Below are 13,943 nucleotides of genomic sequence, written 5' to 3'. Positions count from 1 at the left end.
CCGTGCTGGTAACCACACGAGTCCCGGTTTGATAACCACTGGCAATCAAAGCAACTTTCTGTGTTTTTGAGTTCATAAAATGTTGGGATGAATATGTCAGATTTGAGGATGCACAGTTCTGTAGGTTCATTTTGGAATTCCACTCGGCTTTCTGTTTTAAATATTAAGCTCAGTGATCGAATGTGGAAGCTACGTTGGGTCAAAGGTCACAGAAGATATGCGTCGTGCATCTTGAACACACGGCCAGTACAACTGGCCTTGACACGGAACGATCCAAGGGGGGCAATCTCAGTCATCTGAAAGAGGGAAATCCAAACGCAATCCGCCTTGTTCGATTTTATGGGCTTGGACGATAGAGAAAAATAAGAAAAGCAAAAGCTGGAGTCCAGTCTGGACGAAACTGCTATCAAGAACGCAGAATTGATTTTTTTCTGAGTTTTTTTTAGCCGTAAGCGCCATGTTTATCGGAGCAGGAAACTCTTCCAGAGTGAGGCCCCTTTGTTGGTTTCACTGCGGCCGCATTGTGAACAGCAGTTATGAGAAATTCGAAATGAGAAATGGCGCTTACGGCTAAAAAAAACCCTCAGAAAAAATCAATTCTGCGTTCTTGATAGCAGTTTCGTCCAGACTGGACTCCAGCTTTTGCTTTTCTTATTTTTCTCTATCGTCCAAGCCCATAAAATCGAACAAGGCGGATTGCGTTTGGATTTCCCTCTTTCAGATGACTGAGATTGCCCCCCTTGGATCGTTCCGTGTCAAGGCCAGTTGTACTGGCCGTGTGTTCAAGATGTGCGTCGTGCAGCGAAGGAAAGAATCGCGATCTTGTTTCCGACTCAGTGCCTCTTTGTTTTTCATTAGACCTGTCATTCTGCTTGCTCGGCTGTATGTTTTGTCTTCTTACAGAGTCATGGAGTGCATGTATCTGTGTTTCGATACACAGACGTTCGGAGAAACACGAACGTCAAGTTCAAGTAAAACGACCCCTGACACACACATTTTCACCCGTGCACAAGACGTTGTATCGATAAACGAAGCACAAATAAGAAACAATAATACAAGTGTGAGCTTGTGACCGAGCGACAGTTACGCCGGTACACATGTCCTTTTGTGCATCCGGTGAACTCGTGAACTCGTGGTACCTCTGTGCTATCGAGGATTTAAACCTGTATTATCGGGGATCCACAAAGGTTTCCGAGACTGTGTTTTGTCTGTATTGAAATGGTCTGGCGGAAGAGCCGATCCTTTAATTTGCATAGGTAAAATGATCGCTTTTCGGTACCCGACACCCCTCTGAGTTGAATTTGTTTTAACCTTGTGACGTAGGCACGCGGGATGTTGTGGGTTGGGGCATTTACTTTTCGCTGGTGCTTCGAACAGAACAGACGTGTCCAGTGAGCGGTCGCGTGGCAGGTTTGCTACGAGCAGAAAGGGAACAATAATGTGACTTTTCTGAGGCGGAATGGCGAAATGTGCGACGGGGTTTCGTTAGAGGGGTTCAGTTAGATTTCAGTTGGATTTTAGTAGACGGGGTTTAGTAGACGGGGTTTCGTTAGAGGGGTTCAGTTAGATTTCAGTTGGATTTTAGTAGACGGGGTTCAGTAGACGGGGTTTCAGTTAGGTTCAGTAGACCGGGTTTCAGTTAGGTTCAGTAGTTGGGGTTTCAGTTAGGTTCAAGAGACGAGGTTTTAATTAGGTTTTGTTGGATTGGTTTTTTGGGGGATTCTTTTTAGGTTGTTTTTTTTAGACTTCGTTTGTTTAGATTAGAGTTTTATTGGGTCTTTTGATTTGTTAGACTATAGTTCTAGAGTGAGGATCTGGAGTATAGTTCTAGAGTGAGGATTTAGAGTATTGTTTTGGTTTGTTTTAGTTTTAGAGAGTAGAACACATTGGAAGTTTTGTATTGAAGGTAAACCCCTGTTTTCCCACACATTTCCCCTCACCATCATATGGAAATAAAAGAACCTGGTAATTTAACCTGTGTCAGTTTGTTTTGATTGTTTGAGTTTGGAGAGAAAGGGGCACTCGGTTACATTTGGTCCCGCGAGCAGGGTAGGTTACATTTGGCACTCGGTTACAAAAGCAAAGAAAATAGCAACAAGATATGCAAACATCTAACAAAGCGTATTTGATGAATGTATGACCTTTCATGAAGTAGTTTTGTTTTTTGTTTACTTTTGCCAGTTTGCCAGTTCGTTTTTGGAACTTTGCAAAGCAGTGTCGTGTCGTGTCGTCTGTTTAGGTCTGGGGAAACACCAATGACATTGCCCAAAGAGCCGAAGAAACTCCAAGCGTTTTCATTGGGTTTTCTTTTAATTATCCATTTATAATCTTCTTCCTGCACCCATGGTAACCGGGGATTTATTGCCTGGGGAACATGAGATTTATTTCCCAGGTGCTTGTGAATGAAAACTCATGAAAGTGTTGACAAGAGGTGTTATGTCAGACTCTAACTTTGGTACAGATGCACCCTACAAAATGCGGGAACAATGACGTCAAACACTGGGATACAAAAAGTAACACTTCGTTCTAAGGAATACCTAAGCCATTTTTGCAAAACTCACACTTTAAAGGCACAGTAAGCCTCCCGTAAACCATCACAGATACTGTCAGGCTTTTACACACAGTACAAACACCCTTCCATTTGAACGCTCACCAAACGGGAACATCCTAGGTGCCCTACGTAAAGAGCGAGCAATTTTTAAAGAATTAATTTTGCGCCGATTGCTCAGAGACAATCGGACCGTGGTGCGTTTTGGCGCTAGACCTAACTTTTAAAATCTAAATAATAAATTGACAGCTTGTTACACAAACATTCTTAAATCATAAAAGAATTCTTTTTTTTATCAAGACAAGATCAGTACAATTCGATGTTTTGAAAGTTTAAAAAAAGAAAAGCTCGGAAGCAGGGTCACGCAAGGTCGTGGTTCATGCCTATCGCCAGTTCCTCTGAACAGTCAAAAACCATCACTAGAGTTCTTGTGAATCACAGCCGTTTGTTTCTTGCATAGTCAGAGGTACATAATAACGTGTTATTGCAGATAAGCTTACAGCGAGTCGCATTCAAATTACAAACTGACGACTACATTGTGAAAAAGGGAAACTGGATCACACGGGTTCACGATGGCTCAGGGGTCCGTAAGATAAACCACGCAAAAATAAATTCTTTGATAATTGCTCGCTCTTTACGGAGGGCACCTAGGATGTTCTCAATCGGTGAGTGTTTAAATGAAAGGGTGTTTGTACTGTGTGTAAAAGCCTGACAGTATCTGTGATGGTTTACGGGAGGCTTACTGTGCCTTTGACGTTGATTACAAATTCAAATTACTTTTCTAAAATGCAGTTAAACAAAATAAACAAAACATGTTGCCAGTATCACATTCTAGCCACTGACTGAATCGATTAAACAAGTGGTTGCAATCTATCCTGCCGTAAAACTTAAGTACTCTAGCTGTGTCAAAAAAACAAAAACCTAATAAAAAAAATCTTCTGATACACAACGACACATTTCAAGGATATAAAAATGCAAAAGTATTGAACATACCTGGTAGCAAACTGTTGTAATCGAAGTGGACAAAATGAAATCTCATCAGCGTCGCATCAAAGATTGTAACATCTGATAGTAGCCAATGCATTTGAGGACCGAAGCACGACACTCTGCGACTCAATTATAGAGCGAAAAAAAATAGTCCGCTGGCCGAACACCGTTTAACACAAATGACCCATGTAACCTGCTTGAAGCAATCCCTAAAAGGCATAACTATCAAACAATTTCATATGTTATTATGCAAGGACCTTACAAGATACTATTTTTAATGTTGTTCAAAACAAAAATCCCAACGCCAATTCCAAGGCAGGAACATACCTCGACCAATGACAGCACGAATATATTGTTCGAGCAGTGACACACGGTAATGCGCTTGTGCCCAGATAATGGAATGCAACCACACAAAAAATAAAGAGAGTGAGAAAGAGAGAGAGAGAGAGAGAGAGAGAGAGAGAGAGAGAGAGAGAGAGAGAGAGACAGGCAGACAGAATTTTACTGAAGTGCAAACAAGTGCAAACACAAAAAGAGAGAGACAGACAGATAGACAGACAGACAGACAGAGAAAGAGGGAGAGACAGAAAGCCGCGAGAGAGAGATAGAGTGACTGAGAGAGAGAGAGACTGAGAGACAGAGAGAGAGAGAGAGAGGCTTAAAAAGAGAGACAGACAGAGAGACAGAGAGACAAAGACAGACAGAGAGAGAGAGAGAAAGAGAGAGAGAGAGAGAGAGACTGAGAAATGCTCCGGAACATAAAGAAAGAGAGAGCGAGACAGAGAGAGAGAGAGAGAGAGAGAGAGAGAGAGAGAGAGAGAGAACGGGGTGCAGAAAAAAAGAGGGTGAAAAAGAGAGAGAGAAGAAGAAAGAGACAATTGAGCAGAAAATCATTGGTTATTGACCGCCTAATAAAACACTCACTGGTAGCAGATTGTTCATATGACGTAAATACATTTTACTCCAAATAATTTGATATTCTTTTGCATTAAAACGAGATCTGTGTTTATAAAAGTGTATGAGATATATTATTGTTGTATACTATTTGTCAAATTCTGTTTTGAAAATGATGAGGTTAATTTGCATGAGTATCTGTTCGAGCAAGGCATAATTTTCGCCAATAGGAAAATCGGAAATTCCCGTTCACGCACACCCGGTACCTCTATTAGTTAAGCTGTTGCAAAGCCCAGACATACACGTTGACGTACACGTTCACATTTAGTTAAAAACGTCTTTGAAAACAACTGAATCGAATTACAAAAAAGTTATCTGACCAGTGTACACACCCATGCTTTGTAAAAGCACAAATACTTCGTGAATAAAGGCCTCAAGTCTCACTAGCACATTTCTTCGACGTCAAGTGTTACGTTGAGACGCGCATCCTCATTTTAAACCCTTAAAAAAAGTGTTCTGGCTGGGCGCTAAAGGTGTGTAAAGCTAATATCTCAAGTTATACTGACGTCAGTAGGAAATTTTTGGCACACACCTTAGGCCCCACAATTGCAAGCTCAATTGACCCCAGAGTACCAGAGATACAAGTCTAAACTGTCGTCGGACAAACCAAACGAACAAACAGAGAGAGTGAAACCTAAATAGTCACTTTATTTCATGAAGGCGGCTATAAAAAAAAAACACTGCTGTGGGGAGGCACACGTTAATGCACGATGCTATGAAAATGGATGGATTTATTCATGCGGAAACTGGAATCCCTGGAGTAAAAAAAAAACCATCAATCGAAGCAGAAATTCGCAATGTCCTTTACAAGCAAGTCAGTCTAAAATTAATAGAATATTTGAATAAGAGACCCTGTCGTTACTTTGTGATCAATAGACTTGCTCTGCTAGTTCTGCAAGTCCTAAAAGCGCTCACTCTGTCTCGTTACACTCCCTCTATGTGTAGGTCACTGTGTTTGTGCGTGCATGTGTGTGTGTGTGTGTGTGTGTGTGTGTGTCCGTATGTGTGAGCATGCAAAACCCACCAACCGGGTTTATGTATATGTTCACACAGTACCAACTGGGGCTAAAAAAACAAGTGGGTTCCACATTTTGGAACCCAGTTGTTTTATTCTTGATTCGTAACAACCAGGTTCCAAACGACTCAGAAAACAAGTTTTAGCAAAAAATAATTTTTTTTTTTTTACGGAAAGAATGCCATATTCAAGATGATGACACTCTTTCCGTCAAAATTCCGTGCCCTATAGGCTACGAAATAGGTCAAATTTTATGCCTTTTTTAGTGTCAAATTCGTCCATGCCGGAGCGGATACTGCAGCCAGTGCGGTTGTAGTGCAAGCGCACTACAAAGACACTGCGCGCAGTGCCGTTGTAGTCCAAGTGCACTATCGGCTATGAACCCACTTGGTGGGTTTTGCGTGTATGTGTGTGTGTGTGTGTGTGTGGGGGGGCTCTTAATGCTCGATTGATTGCCAGTCAATGCTACCAACGCATTTAAGGAATCGATCTCTACGTGTTTGGAATAGGGGTGCTGGGATAAGCACTATAAATACATTTCGTGAGAAACCTGACTTTCCACTTTGAGGATTGTCTTTTATCTGCTGTTACCTGTTTTCCATTGTGAGAGTATGATCAATGCCATAAAAACAGTCAGGACGGGTGACGCAGAAACTCATTCTAAACGGGTTGTGCTTATGGTCGAACTGGAATTCTGTTTTAATACTTTATCATTATACACCCCCACCCATCTCCAGTAAATTCGTCAATGTTAAGGTTTCACAGCGTTTGTTTGTTGATTGGTTTTTGTTTGTTTGTTTGTTTGTGTGTGTTATTGTTTGTTCATCTGTCCTTTTCACACTCCGATATCTGCTGTTTATGGGCCGATTGAGCTGGAATTCGATGTGAAGCTTTGAACTAGCGACCCATGGTTGCAGCAAAAACAAAAGCAACACTTTGTTCGTACAGCTTGAATGAAATATAGTGGATACGCCGAGGATACTTTGGAGTATGTGTACGGTTTGCATGAGCTATAGCAGATCCAAGTACAATAACCGCTTCTGTCTAAGTTAAATCTGCCCCCAATGAGTCACAAAGTGGAAAAGCGAATTAAAGGTAAGCTCTTGCTTTTTTCGGCAAAAGACCATATTTCTATTATTTAAAAAAAGGCAAGGCCTACAAGGCTCTAGGCGTAGGGGAAAGACCCCTAATAAGGACCACATCCTGTCTGACAAATTAACTTTCGCCAGAGTTGGCACACATCGTCTGTTTCCAAAGACGTACCTCAGGGGAAAGCAGTACAAAACGGACAATGATGTTGAAGATTTCCCACGCTTCCAAGACAAAACCTTCTGCAGCAACGGAACAAGTGTGTAGAGATCCGAGGTGAAAATGTTGAAAAGTAAACTTTTTCTAGTCTCGTAAGTGAACTCCTGATAAGTCGGGCCCGGAACTTTTCAGTTGACCCTCGCATGTGTGGCTAGGCTATGACTTACCCCTCGACTCCCGACACCTTGACAAACAAACACGTGCGCACACACACGTACATACATAAGCACGCACTATTCTGTGAATCTGTAAGTTCTTTGCTCATTTTTCAGGTACTGGTGCCTGCTGCACAGAAATCATGAAAAATATCCCTTCGGTGCCAGGTGCATTCATCTATCGCTCACCACCAGACCTTGTGGACAAAGTTGTTGCTATCAAAGGTGCACAGAACCAAGTAGATTCTGAAGAATACAAAAGACTTCTTGAAGGATTTTTGCAGAAAGTAAATGCCTTGCTGAACCACGGGTTTGGTTTTGTATTGATTCACCTAAATGATCCCTTCCTACTTGGCTTTTTTGACCAAAAGATTAATGAACGGCTGGACAATTTGATTGCGGACAACTCGTACTTTCATGATAACTTTCACTCCAAGTACTATGACAAAAATCACGTGACTTTCTGGGTGAGACAGCGAAAACGAGAACAAACAAACATCAGCACATTTCAGCTGCACACCAAGGTCTCGTGGAGCGGTTCACTGCGAGATGCCAAGCAAGGGCAAGTAAAACAGCACATCATCGAGAGAGCATCAGCACAGCCACAGGCAGACACTGCAGAAGATATGGAAAGTGATCACAAAGAACAAATCATCTTCATTGAAGGGAAGGTAGTTGAAACTAAAGATGGCGTATTCCAAGAAAGCATCGGCATAGAAGCAAAAGGCTTGTCTGCAGAAGAGCAGAAACCCCATTTGGAATGGCTGTTCAAGGGAGGCAAGCTGCCAGGTTACATCACAGCCTTTGCCAAACTTGATGAAGGTGGCTCCTATTACATTGGCCTCGAAGAAGAAGAAAAAGAAGTGCCAAAGACCACTTGGAAAAGGCAAGTCATGATAACAATCAAGACTGGCAAGTTCATTTGCAAAGGTGTGCTCCTAAGCGACACAGAAAAAGAAGCACTGCGTACTGGCATACAAAACAAAGCTCGAGACGAGATGATGTGGCTGTCCAGTGAGCCACTGCAGAACCCCGTCTCTGTCATCTTCCATCAGGTTCAAAACGAAGGAGGAGGCGCGGTCTGCGGTTGCTACGTCATCGAGGTCAAGGTAGAACATCTGAAGGGGCTGGCTTTCTGTACGGAGGAGGGACCTCAGGCTTTTAAAGTCGAAGACTCCGTGACCCCTGATTCGCAGCCTGAGCCTATGGCGCTTGATGAGTGGATATATGTGAATGGTGGATCGCCCGAAAGGCTCAACATTCAGTTGCCGACGTTCTCGCTTCCGTAACTATTTCGAAGCACAGCACCTTTCTCGTGGATAGGTGGCATATTGCTGAGCGACATGGGTTATTTTCCAGAGCTGTGTACCATTTTGTAGCATGCATTTTCAGTCTTTTAAATGATTATTACGTATATAAAATGGCAGAATGTTTTCTCTTTACTTTTTCAGTAATACTCCAGTTGGATATTGATACCGACATGCACCAAAAAATAAAGTATATATTTTTGTCTTCTTCGTTTTTATAATTGTTAGTATTCAAATCCATGTCACAAACTTTCGTTTCCATGTTACGAAGGTGATGTACTTTGAAACCCTTGTAATTTACTGAACGTAGACAAACAAAATATGCAAGTATTTCTTTCTCTGCAGGCCAAGGATATATATGGAACCAGTACCGTTAACTACCCTGTAAACGCCCACCCCCTTATGTACCGATTTAGCCCCAAAGTAGGGGGTTGCCGTTTACTAGGTACTGTACCCTCTTCGCGATAAGTGCCTTGTTAAAAAGAGCAAAATTCGGTCGCTTGGCTTATGACAAGTTTCTGTGGGGAAAAAAAACACATCTGCTTTGTTTTTTTTCGCTCTAAAGCACTCGTGTTGTTTGTGTGTTTGAAATTGCCTCGATAGAATGAAACTTGAGAAAGAAAAGAAAGAAAAAAGTCCTTTTGCTCTATGGCTTTTTAACAAATGCTCATAACTCAAATGAAAACTAAAAAAGATGACTCAATGTCTGCTTCGTAGAACCAGCGCAAGTGTATGAACAAATATCACATACAAGCACACAGTTGCCATACATGTAATCAGTTCATTCACTCATCCAAGCCGTCTTCCTTACAACAACTCTGAGGTAAGATTTGTTCGAGAGACAACCTCTTGCAAAGCCGACCTCCTCAACCTCAGAAGAGTTTCCAAAATTGTCATCCTCGTTTGACACTGCTGTCCAGCTGGAGAGAGAGAGAGTATGAAGTGACGATTTATTGTTTAGTCGTTACCTATTCAATTTATTATTCACAGAAAAATGATGAATATATTATGTTTCCCTGTTGGTTAAAGAGGCGGTCAAGGAATATGGTTGCAAGGCATTATCGATACGTATTCAAATATACATACGATACATGTACCGTAAACTACCTTAATTGTAAATGCCCACCCCCCTTATGCACCAATCAGTTTCGCTCAAAAGTAGGGGGTGGGGGGGGGCGTTTACTTAGTACTGTCCCCTATGCAGAATCAATTCTTCGTGATAAATAGCGTTATTCGATCACTTGGTATAAACATGCCAATAGGAATTGTTTCTGTTCAATATGTCCACATTCTACGGATTTTTCTCTGTGACACACAAGCGTTCGTGTGTGTGCAAGTGCCTTGCAGGAAACTAGAAATTGACCTCACACAAAAATCCCTTTGCTGGATAGTTGAAGAACCGTTGTATGATCATATCTTTGATGTTAACTGAATGATAATGACTCAAGATCTGCTTTGTATGCCATTCATTGCAGCGCAAGTGTCTGAGCAGAAATCACAAACTTTCGCAAAATGAATCGTGTCAGAAATGTAAGTCCCCAAATCTCCCATGTTCGACCTCTTCAAACTCAGATGAGTCTCATAAACCTTAATCATGTTTTGGCATTGCTATCCAGAGACTGCAGTGTCAAACGTAAGAAATAAACGGTATGACCGTATCGTAGCATCTTGTCATTATGCATCGGAATGCTATGTCCGTATTGCGTGCGGATTTTAACAAACAATTAGAACAAATAAATGTTCTCCTGCCATCCGTGATCCGAATGTGGGCGATGGGCGTTTACAAGGTACTGTACCCTATACACAGTTTTTGACCAACAGTAGGGAGTGGGCGTTTTCTCGATACTGGGCGTTTACAAGGTAGTTTTCGGTATATATATCTTCTTCTTCTTCTTCTTCTTCTTCTTCTTCTTCTTCTTCTTCTTCTTCTTCTGCGTTCGTGGGTTGAAACTCCCACGTACACTCGTGTTTTGTTTTGCACGAGTGGAATTTTACGTGTATGACTGTTTTTACCCCGCCATTTAGGCAGCCATACGCCGCTTTCGGAGGAAGCATGCTGGGTATTTTCGTGTTTCTATAACCCACCGAACTCTGACATGGATTACAGGATCTTTTCCGTGCGCACTTGGTCTTGTGCTTGCGTGTACACACGAAGGGGGATAAGCCACTAGCCGGTCTGCACATAAGTTGACCTGGGAGATCGGAAACATCTCCACACTTAACCCACCAGGCGGCCGCGTTCGAATCCCGGCCGCGGCCGCCTGGTGGGTTAAGTGTGGAGATTTTTCCGATCTCCCAGGTCAACTTATGTGCAGACCTGCTGGGGGCTTATCCCCCTTCGTGTGTAGCATGCCACTTCAGCGCAGATCTGCTGGCCCACTTCAGAGATAATTATCTATGAGGGAATTTTGTACAGCAGGAGACATTCAAATCTCACTGCCCAAAAGGTCAATCTGAAGCCCAAGCATCTCGACAAACTCCTGTTTTAAAGTACAGCTTGAAATTAATTCATAAACAGAGAAGTTATCGACGGAAACAACGGCTGCTTGAATTTTTTCTACACTGATTTTCAGACGTTCAAAACAAGCTGTCTGTTAAATTTGATGTTTGTTGTTGTCATATTATTTGTAATGCATTATCCATAACGTGAGATCTTTCTAGATCTTAAGAAAAAAAAACGTTCCGTTCTTTTATTTAGTTATCTGCATTTTGTGATATTTTCTATATTTTTGTTTGTTTGTTTGTTTGTTTGCTTAACGCCCAGCCGACCACGAATGGCCATATCAGGGCGGTGCTGCTTTGACATTTAACGTGCGCCACACACAAGACAGAAGTCGCAGCACAGGCTTCATGTCTCACTATTTTCTATATCGGATTTTTAAAGCGTTTTGTCACATAGATGCATGTAAGCTTACAAAATAAAGCTTTTTATTTCAGTCACATGTCTACTGTTCATTTGCAAGACTTCCATCGTTTTCTTTCGGTCTGTTTCAGACACATCTTCGTCAAAACATCTTTCACACACACAAACACACTCACACACACACACATGAGAGGGAGAGAGAAATCACAGACTAGCAATGATGCTATTGCGTGCCGAACGATGGTGGTGTGTTTCTTTTCAGAAGCCGCAAAAGGCAACAAGGCTTAAGTCACCTCCCCGCTCCTCTCTCTCTGTCTGTCTGTCTGTCTCTCTCTCTCTGTCTCTCTCTCTCTAAGTCTCTGTCTCTGTCTGTCTGTCTCTCTGTCTCTCTGAGTGTGTGTGTGTGTGTTTGTGTGTGTGTGTCAGTGTGTGTATGTGTGTGTGTTTGTAAGTGTGTGTGTTTGTTTGTATGTGTGTCAGTGTGTGTGTGTGTGTCAGTGTGTGTGTGTGTGTTTGTGTATGTGTGTGTGTGTGTTTGTGTGTGTGTCACTGAGTCAGTGTGTGTGTCAGTCACGGTGTGTGTGTCAGTGCGTGTGTGTGTGTGTGTGTGTGTGTGTGTGTGTGTGTGTGTGTGTGTGAGTTTGACTCGAGCAAAGTCCTTTTAAATACGAATCCCGCACAGCGCAATCCATCGACCTTCACTCAACCCTTCAAGATTCAAATGTTGCACAGGTGGGAGTCAAAAGAGACTTCTCACATTCGCTTTTGGCTGAGTAGGCTTTTAATTGGCTGTTCAATGTGTTAACAGCACTCAATACCGAATTCTATTGTAACCCCCAACTTGTTTCTTTGCGTATCTTTGGCACACAGTCCTTTTGGTATTGAGTAATAAATTGACATGAGGATTAGACAAATATGGTGTGTTTGTGCCAGTCCAAGTTGTTCTTTGATAAGCAACAACAACAACAACAACAACAACAACAATAAACACAATACTAACAACAACAATAACAACAACAACAACCGACCACGTCCATATGTGGCCCTTCTTTGTCTTCTACTTCTTCTTCTTCTCCTTCTTCTTCCTCTGTGTTCGTTAATCCCGTATCTAAATTTATATTTGTTCAGATTGGTAGTGTAACTAAGATGGGACTCACATGAAATATTCCCACTGAACTATGTATAGTCGTACATCTGTTGAACACCGCATGTTTCTGACAGCTCTGATACTACATGTATCCAATCCCTGGCTGTGTAATGGTAGAAGAAAGTCTAAATTCTGTCTGAAACTTAACTTCTTACTCGTAATAAAATATGTTTAAAATGTTCCTCCGAGCCTCCGGCGGGGATATAGCTCAGTTGGTAGCGCGCTGGATTTGTATTCAGTTGGCCGCTGTCAGCGCGAGTTCGATCCCAGGTTCGGCGGAAATGTATTTCACAGAGTCAACTTTGTGTGCAGACTCTCTTCGGTGTCCGAACCACCCCCCGTGTATACTACATTGGGTGTGCACGTTAAAGATCCCACGATTGACAAAAGGGTCTTTCCTGGCAAAATTGCTTAGGCACAGTTAATAATTGTCTACCATACCCGTGTGACTTGGAATAAGGCCGTGAAAGGTAAATATGCGCCGACATGGCTGCAATCTACTGGCCGTATAAAATTTCATCTCACACGGCATCACTGCAGAGCGCCTAGAACTGTACCCACGGAATATGCGCGATATAAGCCTCATTGATTGATTGATTGATTATCTGGCCTCGGTCAAAAAGATGAAACAGAAGAAAAAAAAGTAAGAGGCGAAATATTTGTGATCCTCCACCACGAAATGAGTCGCATGTCACCTCGCGCGGTTCTGCGCTAGGCTTAATATAAGTCCGGGGAGTGTCTGGTAACAGTGTGTGGGTCACCTTAGTTACACGCTTATAACTCAAACAGTTTTTGCTCTTTTCTAAAAACGGTTTTCACCACTGGATAGAGCATAACAAACTCTTTAGGAAAATGTAAAAATGTGAACATCATGCAAAGATGACATGCGACTCATTCCGTGGTGGAGGGTCACATTTAGCCTGTAGGACATAAAGCATTAAAAAGATCTCGACCTGGTTGGCAGAAGCTGAATACCATGATTCCCTTTAGTCATGATATCATTAGCTAAATCGTTTATAAAGTACGTGAATAATATTTGACTGCAAATATAACCCTGTTTTAGGCCCAGGAGGCTGCTGAAGCAGTCTGAAATATCTCCGCTACTGATGCATCGCACACATGCCTTGATGCTAGCATACTTACTCTGAAGCATGTCAAGCATTTTACCTTGGACTCCTGTCTTTGAGAGTACTAAGAGAGAGATGACGATGCTGCTGCTGCTGCTGATGATGATGATGATTATTGATGATGATGATGATGATGATGATGATGATGGATGACGCATGACGCATGACGGATGATGATGATGATGATGATGATGATGATGGTGATGATGATGATGATGATGATTGATGATGATGATGATGACTCAGCCTTCACGACGACTCTGCCCCTTCTCACCTGTCTTCGCTCTTAAAGCCAAACGTCCCCACACGCAACCTCAGATCCGCTGACGCGGGGCACCTTGTTGTCCCACGCATCAAACTGAACGCTTTCGGCAAGCGCGCCTTTATCTACACAGCTCCCTCTATTTGGAACTCTCTGCCCATGTCTGTCCGCCTTTCTACCTCTCTCCTCTCCTTCAAGTCCTCTCTAAAAACACACCTCTTCCGGCAATACTTCGACGCCTAGCCTGTTCAGTATCTGCCACATTGAGGA

The 13,943-nt window shown here is 42.4% G+C and overlaps 1 protein-coding gene across 1 annotated transcript; it reads left to right on the top strand.

Moving 5' to 3' along the window:
* The first annotated feature begins 7,089 nt into the window (after positions 1 to 7,089).
* On the top strand, positions 7,090 to 11,424 carry LOC138951518 (uncharacterized). Its single transcript, XM_070323126.1, has one exon. The coding sequence runs from the start codon at positions 7,111 to 7,113 to the stop codon at positions 8,254 to 8,256; it is 1,146 nt and encodes a 381-aa protein (XP_070179227.1). The 5' UTR covers positions 7,090 to 7,110; the 3' UTR covers positions 8,257 to 11,424.
* Positions 11,425 to 13,943: the final 2,519 nt, after the last annotated feature.

The sequence above is a fragment of the Littorina saxatilis genome, linkage group LG16, assembly GCF_037325665.1.
Source record: "Littorina saxatilis isolate snail1 linkage group LG16, US_GU_Lsax_2.0, whole genome shotgun sequence".
NCBI lineage: Eukaryota > Metazoa > Mollusca > Gastropoda > Littorinimorpha > Littorinidae > Littorina > Littorina saxatilis.
This window is presented reverse-complemented; position numbering and strand designations above follow the sequence as displayed.